The sequence below is a fragment of the Halyomorpha halys genome, unplaced genomic scaffold, assembly GCF_000696795.3.
Source record: "Halyomorpha halys isolate HHAL.00 unplaced genomic scaffold, Hhal_1.1 Scaffold13.1, whole genome shotgun sequence".
Taxonomy (NCBI): domain Eukaryota; kingdom Metazoa; phylum Arthropoda; class Insecta; order Hemiptera; family Pentatomidae; genus Halyomorpha; species Halyomorpha halys.
The window spans coordinates 1,575,925-1,586,618 of record NW_027104938.1 but is presented as its reverse complement, the minus strand read 5'-3'; the positions used below and the strand labels follow the sequence as shown (position 1 = coordinate 1,586,618).

General features: G+C 30.6%; 1 protein-coding gene across 1 annotated transcript in view; it reads right to left on the bottom strand.

Moving 5' to 3' along the window:
• Window positions 1-617: 617 nt before the first annotated feature.
• The window catches only part of bsf (bicoid stability factor), a 69,171-nt gene continuing 59,094 nt past the window's right edge, over window positions 618-10,694 (bottom strand). The window contains exons 20-22 of the mRNA XM_014418822.3: window positions 10,185-10,460; window positions 5,500-5,648; window positions 618-845 (exon numbers count right to left, since the gene is read on the bottom strand). Of these exons, the coding sequence (XP_014274308.1) occupies window positions 762-845; window positions 5,500-5,648; window positions 10,185-10,460 (509 nt within the window). The 3' untranslated portion in view covers window positions 618-761. The remainder of the gene's footprint in view (window positions 846-5,499; window positions 5,649-10,184; window positions 10,461-10,694) is intronic.

Here is a 10,694-nt window from a genome sequence, read left to right as displayed (position 1 = left end):
ATTGTTATTAACAATTGTTCAATGTTTATAACATGCACAAGACTATACCTCCCCCCACAATCCAGTGTTAAACAAAACAAAAAATGTAACTGTTATATTAACCATGTAAGGCCCACCATGCCGATCTAGTATTAAATAAAAAATAGAAAAAAAAAAAAGCAAGCACCTTATATATGACACCTGGCTTTCTTTTGCTAAGATCAGATGAGGAAAAATTTCAACTTTTAAAACTCATCAATAGCTATTAATCCAAAAAAAAATTTATTAATAACATATATACAATACTTTATCATAAAAATATTTACACTATACACACTTTATTTAATTGTTAAAGCTACAACACTTAACAATAACTAAGTTCAATCAAAATGCACTGCTTATTTGATATTTGAAGACAAAAAACAATTGACAAAAGAAATGACAATAAAAAAAACAACTTAGAAAGCGAATAATTGTAAATTACTTTTTGTAATAATAACAATAGCTTTTATGGTTTGACCATTGGATATTTCAAATTTTATATTATATAATACAATTAAAAAAGTATATCATTTTTTTTTTCGCAAGTAAAAGACAGAAAATGCATATTAGAGAAATACAATGAAAGTTACAGAATAACTATCTCAACTAGAGGAAATATGATAATTACTATAAAATACTACGTAACCAAAATGTCTAAAAAAACTTTCTCATCATGACTAACACAAACTATGAAACAAATATAAATATATATTAAAGTATAAAAACTCATTTTAAAATTATTAATTTGCTGCTTTTTTTACATCTCGTTCACCATCACTATCGCTGTCTGATGATGAAGATGAGACATTAGAACGTGACAATTTCTGAAATTAAAAAAAAACTATTAAATTAAACACAAACTATAAATAACAGAACAGCATATACAGGGTGTTTCAGGATTAAGTGGCCAAATTGAAAATGTTCTAAAATACTAAGGACCTCAAAACAAGAAAAAATATTTCCTCTGAAGGGATCTCCACAAACGCTTTATTTAGAAGATATACACACCTAAAGATTTTCATTTTTATGAATTATTTACATTATATGAAATAAATAAAACCTATTTATTTGTTCTAACTACTTTATTAATTAAATTTAAACATTAAGATTCATATTAAATGTTGTTCAAAGTGAAGGTCTGTCCACAAACACTTTGTTTACGAGATAGATTAGATAGAATACTAATATAGCCTTTCATCCCTAACTGTATAAAAACTATTGGTAACATAAGGATTAATACTATTTGGAATTAGCATTGGAAACTGTGAATAACATTTATCAGTTTGTAAGAGGCCTTCGCAGAGTACTCATCATTATGCCTTCAATTTATACTAATGGTGAATATGCCGATATGGTGTTTGTGTATGGTTTTAGCAATGGTAATATAAATGCTACCTGTCGTGAATATTTCAGGCGATTTCCGAATAGAAGATTACCAAACAAGTCTATCTCCATAGCTCCATGTTTCAACGTCTTAGAGAAACTGGTGCATTTGCTATAATACCACGTGCTGATAGCATTTTTGCCCCTTTACGAAATGAAGAAAGTTGTGCGACCATATTACAATATTTTACAACAAATAAACAAGTTTTATATATTTCATATAACCTAAAAAATTCATAACAATGAAAATCTTTAGGTGTGAATATATCTTAAACAAAGCGTTTTCGAACATACCTTCAGAGGAAATTTTTTTCTCGTTTTGATGTCCTTAATTTATATTTTCAGTTTGGCCTTAACTCTGCAACACCCTGTATACTTATACATAACAAAGAATAATCAAAGCAGATAAAATCTGAGGTAATTAATTTCGAAAAATCGGCTCAATCCTTTATTTTCATAAAATTATTTTATTTTATTTTTCATGAGTTCTCAATGCAATTACCCCGACGGTCCTATATCACTTTTGAAATATTAGCTTAAAACAGGAAGAGGAGACTTTAAGATAGTTTTTGGGCCGCCCATAGCTCAGTGGTTAAGACACAGTCTTACCAATTTGATGTCTATTGGCGGTGCCGGTTCGAATCCGACCTGGGACATTGACTTTTTTCATTGAGTGGCGGTCCCACAAAATGAAGAACTTTGACCCCCAACTATGGTTAGGCAGTATAGGACTCCAATGGGAGTCTTGGCCAAAAAAAAAAAAAAAAATAGTTTAAATCGAACAATACTTATAAAGCGTCTGAAATAGAAAATGGTGTGAAAACTTCCACTCCTGCCCTCCGTGGAAGCCTTACTTATCTGACTTTTCAAACAGAAAATTATAGCGAGTAGGTTGGTCGATGTACGATACGTCACAATCTCACAAGAGGAGATCATAACATAAAAAAAAGGCGATCTAATGATGGGGGTGATTGCTCCAAAATGTTGTAACTGATAAATTAAAATAAAGAAAGTTAACTAGGAAGAGTTATTCCCTTTAACTTATTAATTATATTCATTGCATTTAACTTATGTTTCATTTGGTAACTAATCCTATTTCTGTAATTAGTAGGAAAAGAAATTAATGAATACTTAATCAAAGGAATGCCTATACTTGTATCATATTATCTCAACTAATATATTTCATATATAAGTAGATGGTCAGGGTTGCGGTCAAAGGAGAAACAAAATAGTTTACAACTATTTATTTTCCGACGTTTCGCCCCACTTTGCAGGGGTTCATCAGGGCTAAAAAGATACAAAATGATACAATGAAAATAATAAAAATTCAAAGATAATATACAATGATAAGAATAAAAATAAGTAACAATGGCAAGAGTAAAAATGTTTTATAAAAATACGTAAAAGATAAAGTTAAAAAATGTACAGGAGATGTACACTACTTTCTGTATACGCAACGTATTTGAAATTGAAATAAAGCCGTTAAACAGCTGGCTGGTTACCTCCTCCCCACTCCTCCACGCTTCCGCCTCATTGTTTCTTTCTGTTCATCCGTTTGCTTTGAACAGGTAGGTTGTCCTGACATGTTCTTTGCTCATTTATTATCATTTTATATCATTATTATTATTTATTTATTTTTTTATTTATAGTTATTCTTTCATGACATTTATTTAATCTCTATTTTTTTTTTTATATTGTATAAACATTGTATTGTTTGTATCGTAATGTTTTTGTTTTCCTCTCCAGCACTTTTTTTAACTTTATATTTTACGTATTTTTATAAAAAAATTTTACTCTTGCCATTGTTACTTATTTTTATTCTTATCATTGTATCTTATCTTTGTATTTTTATTCTTATCATTGTATCTTATCTTTGTATTTTTATTCTTATCATTGTATCTTATCTTTGTATTTTTATTATTTTCATTGTATTATTTTAGCCCTGATGAAGCCCTTCAAAGTGGGGCGAAATGTCAGAAAATAAATAGTTGTAAATTATTTTGTTTCTCCTTTGACCGCAACCCTGACCATCTTCTTATATATCAATTTTTACGGTCAACTGTATATACATATATATAATATATTTCATCATTGTCCTTCCATAATAAATAAGCCAAGTGTTAAAATTTTTAAAACTAAAATAGTTGTATGCCTTTGATGAGTATTGCTGTTTATTATCAAAACAAGTTCACTTCAAAACGAAAACATAGACAATCGAATTAACAAGTATTTCATATTGTTTCAAAATGGCCTCCCATATGTAATGGCCATATGAGATTTAGAAGCACAAAACAAAGGTAGATAGATATCAGTTAATCCAAAGCACACAGAGAACTGAACTAGTTCTTTATCTGACCCAATACCAGTGCTTTATGTAGCCACTCATATTAATAAATAATTGAATATATTTTTTTTTTGTTTTTTAATTATTTATTTAATGTAATTTACAACTGTACAAAATAATACAATAGGTAAATATGTATCATATACACTTGAAAATCTTGGGAAGGAATCACCCATTGTTGGTACTTCAAACATTAATTTAGTTAGAAGGTCCCGTGGCCATCTTCTTTTCAGACGCCTCGGAAGATTATCAGGGATTGTTAAGGATGGAAGATTAAGAATTAATGGGTTAGGATGGTTAAGGAGTTTGGAATGAAAAGACGCATATCTGCTTTGGGTCAAATCTGCAACGAATGGGATGTTAAGATCTTTGTGAATGAGTTTATTTGTGACGTAATAAGGAGCATCAAGGATTTTAATTGGTCTGATTATTGTAGTGTATACTAATTTTTTGTAGCGAATGGGAAGTTTAGAGCGATTGTCAAGTAAGTGTTGTAGCAATCGGAATCTACGAGCAGTTTCTTGTCGTTTCAGTCTTGTGTGTGGATTCCAAGTAAATCTCTTGTCAAGATGGAGTCCTAAGTATCGAATCTGTTTAACAGGCATTAGTGGTGTATTTAGAAAGGATACTGTAAGACAGGAGGGCAGAGATTTATGATGGAGAGTTTTTGAAACCAAATTTGGTTATACACTAATCTTCAAAATAAATCATTATGAAATCCTTATTTTTTTAATAAACTTCTGTTAGGTTATATAGATGAATATTTTTTTAAATAAACTTCTGTTTGGTTATATAGATGAATATTTTAATGTTATATGCATTTGTAGTTTGCACGTACATAATGCTATATGCATTTGTAGTTTGCACATACATAATGCTATATGCATTTGTAGTTTGCACATACATAATGCTATATGCATTTGTAGTTTACATGTACACAATGCTATATGCATTTGTAGTTTGCACGTACACAATGCTAAATGCATTTGTAGTTTGCACGTACACAATGATATTTGCATTTGTAGTTTGCACGTACACAATGCTATATGCATTTGTAGTTTGCACGTACACAATCCTATATGCACTTGTAGTTTGCACATACACAATCCTATATGCATTTGTAGTTTGCACATACACAATCCTATATGCATTTGTAGTTAGCCTGTCACAATGCTGTATGGTTTAATTCAGAGTCAGCACTGGTCTTCCTCTTGCCTTAACCTTCAGCAATTTATAATCTATAAATTCAAATATTACAAACAAATCTTATTGTAATATTTAAAATCACAAAATACTCATGAAAATAACGTTTAAATGGATTTACAAATGCACATTAATACAAACATTTTTAATTTTTCAATACATTAATGTTCTACGAAATTTGTGAATTTAAAAAAAATTTTAATATTTAGCTTAGTAATTTTTAAACTCGAGATCCGCACCAAGCCTAAACTCACTATATTTTGTAATCTGAAGCAAACAATAAAATGTCTCTTTTTAAACAATTTCACTTATTAGACATAAATTTATTATTTAAAAGAAGATCCCAATGGTTTAAACAAAATAAAACTATCTGTTATTTTTCAACTTAAATAATAGTTACAAAGTATTATACCACCTATCTGCAACAAATCTTCATTGAAACATTACTTAATGATTAGTTAGTTATATATTTTTATAAAAGACTATTTCATATATTTTACCTCCCAAGTTAAAATACACAAAATTTAAATATTCATTAAATAAATTACCGCAGGTATGGTGTATTTAAATTCCTTTTCATTGATTTCGAATAACTTCTTCATTCTTAACAATGTTGTTCTGGAAATGTTATCGATGGTACAGTCCTCGATTCCTTTTTCCAAAAGCTTTTCACTCTCTTCAATGTTCCTTGATTGAACTAAAAAAAAAAAAATTAATTTAAAACATTATACTCAATTGTCATCAGGATGCAAATATGAAACAGATACTGGAAAACTTCTCCTTTAATTTAGTATTAAAACCGACTGTAATATTTCACGTCAACTCAACATACTTTTGAACCTTGCCATCTCAGATTTTCTTCAAATTTTGCACAGATGTATAGGTATAGACTTGGAAAAATGTGAAATTTTTTTTAAAATATGACGATGACGTCTATTGATAAAACGCACTAATACCTTACGTTCATTCCCAAAACTACACTGAAAATATATGTGACTATTTTTTCAACGGAATCAGAAGCATATAGATATATATCCTGGCTTAATAACTGAATCATTATTATTTAATAATAATTAATATGAATGGAGTGTTGAATTTATGAGAGTGGAGCTTTAGTTTTTAATTTTTTTAACATTTTAGCCAATTCCATCCCACATTTATATTTTCTCCTGTGATTAGCATCTAAACAACCTATGGATTCACCCAATGGTGGTACTTCAATCATTGCTTTAAATTAGAAGATTCTGGGGACATCCTCTTTTCAGACGCCTCAGAGGATTATCAGAGATTGTTAAGGATGATAGATTAAGAACTAATGTGTTGGAGTGGGTAAAGATTTTGGAATGGATGAAGGTACAGTGGAACCCCGTTATAACGACCTGTTTGGGACTTGGGGTGAGGTCGGTCCCGTAAAAAGGTCGGATTAAGCGGAGTCTGTTACGCTGGGGAATTAGACTTATGTATGTTCAAGGGTGAATGAAAAATACATAAAAATTAGGATACAAAACCAATTTATCCGATGCAGGTTTTCTAAGTCTTTTTTTATTTGCTGAGTCATCTGACAACTATGAAACACTAAATGAAATTAATTGATCCCGATTTTTTTTCCAGTCCTTCACAGTAGTAACGCCAACTCCTAAATCACTAGCTACTTTGATAAGTCGCTCACCCATTTCGATTTTTTCAAGGGCCTCAAGTTTTTCCGCGATAGTACAAGACTTTTTTTTAGACATCGTATAACGCTTTGATGTTAACACTGTGGAAGATAAGATTGAACTGATTTTTCAAACAAGGAGCGAGAAGTGAATCATCTTTCCAGGAAAATAGTTACAAAGTACAGAGAAAACGTCGTATGTATACAAGGGGTGTTTCTTCTCAGAAAGTCGGTTTATGCGAGGAGCGATGTTTCAAAAGGTCGGACTATTGAGAGGGATTCTATCGAAAAAAAGGGTCGGTTTATGCGAGGAGTCGGTTTATCGGGGGTCGTTATAACGGGGTTCCACTGTATATCTATTTCGGACCACATCGGAAAAGAATGGGATGTTGAGGTCTTTATAGGTGAGTTTATTTTTAACGTAATAAGGAACATCAAGGATTATATGGAGGATTTTGGATTGTAAGCGTTGCATGATTGGATACAGGAGGAATTTGATGGAGCCCCAAAGATCAATTCCATATGTCCTAATTTATCTGATTATCGTAGTGTTTTTTGTAGTAAATGGGAAGTTTAAAGCGTTTGTCAAGTGTTGTAGTAATCGGAATCTACAAGCAGTTTCTTGTCATTTAAATGTATTATGGGAATTCCAAGTAAGTCTCTTGTCAAGATGGAACTCTAAGCAGCAAATCTGTTCAACAAGATTAGTGGGATATTAAAAAAAGATATTGTATCGCAGAAGAGTAGAAGTTTACAATGGAGATTAAAGGTGAATGATAGGATTTGTTAGGATCTATTTTGATTCTCCAGTTGTGACATCATTCTTACTTTTACTTACTATTTATTTACTTCTTTTACAATCATTTTTATTATATCCTATATTGTATTAACTATCCTAACTATATTTTCTTCAATATATATTATTAGTTATGTAATGTATCATTCATTCTATTCATACTTAGTTATTCCTAAATTAGAAAATTATTATAATCATATTTCTATATCTTTCTTGTATTATTTTTCATTATATATATTTTTTTTTACTATTTCCTGTATATAGAACGTATTTGAAACAGAAATATAACCGTTAAACGGCCAGCCACCTCGCTCCACTCCTCCATACTTGTGATTTATTGTCAATGCCTGTTTAACCTATCGCTTTGAACAGTATGTGGTCTTGATTTGTTCTTTGCTCATTTAGTATCATTCATTATTAATTTTATTTGTATTTATTCCTTCACAACCTTTATTTCATCTCAACTTTCTTCTTCATTTCCCTCTGTGTGTTTAAATTTTGTGTTCCCACATCTACTTTTCTGTTGTTTTTTTTTCTCGTTTTATATGCATCTCTTGTAATTTTTTAACCGTATATTTTATGTATTTTTTTTATTCTTACCATTGCTACATAATTTTTTTATTCTTATCATGGTTTATTCAAGTTTGTTTATATCAATACTATTTTATATCTTCATTCCTTTTATTTATATATAATTATCACTTATTTTTTACATAATATTTGTCCTACCTTATTTTACCTTTTTTTAATGTTCCTTGTTGTTTTTTGTATCTTTTTAGCCTTGATGTGGGGCGAAACGTCGGACATTAAATAGCTAAAAATTATTTGTTCCTTTTTGACTGCAACCCTGACCAACATCATATTTTAAGTTATACGGTCAACTATATATATCTATGTATGAAATGAATCATTTTGAGGTGAGGTGAGAATCTTCTTCCAAACCGATGGTATCCCAATAAAACTTGAATTTTCTTGAAGTCTATACCTATACAACATCTGTGCAAAATTTGAAAAGATTTCGAGATTGTAAGGTTCAAAAGTGTTGTTCACACGAATTTCAATAATTAATTTGTAAATAGTCTTGGTGTTTAATTTAATTATATTTATTTTTTATTTTCTCAGTCCGCCGGTGTTCCTCAAGGATCCGGTGTCCCATTCTTTATACAGTTTATACAGCTGGCATCCCAACCCACCCTAACACAGTCCTCAGAATATATCAATCAAAATATATCCTGACAAATCCCATCAGATCACCTCTACCCTCCTGTCCTACAGTATCCTCTCTAAACACTCCACTAATGCCTGTTGATCAGATTCGATACATAGGACTCCATCTAGACAAGAGACTTATTTGGAATCCACGCACAAGACTGAAACGACAAGAAACTGCTCATAGATTTCGATTGCTACAACACTTACTTGACAAACGCTCTAAACTTCCCATTCACTACAAAAAAATTAGTATACACTACGATAATCAGACCAATTTGAACATATGGAATTGAGCTCTGGGGCTCTACCAAGTCATCAAATTCCTCCCGCATCCAATCCTTACAATCCAAAATTCTACGTAAAATCCTTATTACATTACAAATAAACTCCTCCACAAAGACCTTAACATCCCATTTCTTGCAGATTTGGCCCATAACAGATATGGGTCTTTTCATTCCAAACTCCTTACCCATCCTAACCAATTAATACTTAATCTTTCATCCTTAACAATCCCTGATAACCCTTCGAGGCTTCTGAAAAGAAGATGGTCTCGGGACTTTCTAATTTAAATTAATGCTTGAAGTACCACCAATGGGTGGTTCCTTCCCAAGATTTTCAAGTGTAAATGAAACATACAACATATTTACTTATTGTATTGATTACTTGTACAAATGTAAATCACATTAAATAAATAAATAAAAAAAATTATTTTATTATTTCCTTTAGTTTATTTAATTTAGAAGAAACAAATGTATTTATATTTTGTATTATAACATTTAGATTTAAGAATAACGGTCAGTGGGAATTATTTGGTTGGTGTTGCCTAGCAACAGGTCAACAATCTACAGCATTTAATCAGCTGCCTAGTCGCCATTAGTCATTTGTCTGATTCTTTTACCAGACCCTATCTGCGTTCGTTATATGAGTTCAATGAGTGCCATGGTGGTATTTAATTTAATTAAAAGTAGACAATTGGATAAATTCATTGAATAAATGTAGATGCGGGCCCACCAACTTTGTAACAATAGTCCTACCGTTATAACAAGAAGTATCTCCTCTGACCTATCGGAGTCGAATACAGTCAGTTTATTATTTATAATAAATAAAGTCAGTTTATTACATATTATTTATATGTAGTTATTAATTTTGTGAATTTTTTTTATTGCTTTTCATTATTTAGTTTACTTATTTGAATTTATCTTGACAGCCACTTTTATGTAAATTTCTATTATAGATGTTTTATTTTAATTACACGTTTACGTTTTTATTGTTAACTTTGTCCAAATAAATATTCACATCTGGGCCAGTCTGTTTTTTTTTTTTTTTTTGTTCTTTGGAGCTTGTTTTAAATAGATTTCAGATGGCTTTAACAAGTGGAATGACCCAAGTTGACATGAAATGACCCTCATGCAAAATCAATAGTTATTTAATTTTAAAATAATAGTGTTTAGAAGAATTAAAATTTCTCTACAAAAAATATAATTACCAAAAATATAAATACCAAAAGTAATCTGTAACTACAATGCTCATAAACGAAGAGACTAACTGAATCATTTTGAATAAATACTCACGACTAATGTCCATTGCAGTACTGTAAATTAATCCCAATCCCTGCAGAGGTAAATTCCTAGTTTTGTACTTCTCCACGACATCCATGACCATGGGAAGATCTCCGGCTCTACGAGCGTATTTTAAAATTGGTTGAAAGAGAAGTTTCCCAAGAGGTTTTAGCTCAGACCAGGCCTCAGCTGCTTTCTCAGAATTTCTAGTAATAACATAATGTGACCAGAGAACATTGGTAGGCTCCAGGATCCCTTTCTCTTTGTATAGGGATGCGATTTCTTCAACTAGAGAAAAAATTAAATCAAAACTTGATTCAATAAAAAAATATACATATATTTATTAATAATAAATGAGGAGAAGATGGTTGGGGGTGCGGTCAATGAAACACAAATAAGTATGATTAACTTATTTTAATGTGCCGACGTTTCGGCTAGAGTTTCTAGCCTTCTTCAGGGCTAAAAACAAAACAAGATAACAACCACAGTAAGTATAGAAAAATAAAAAATATAAAAGAAAAT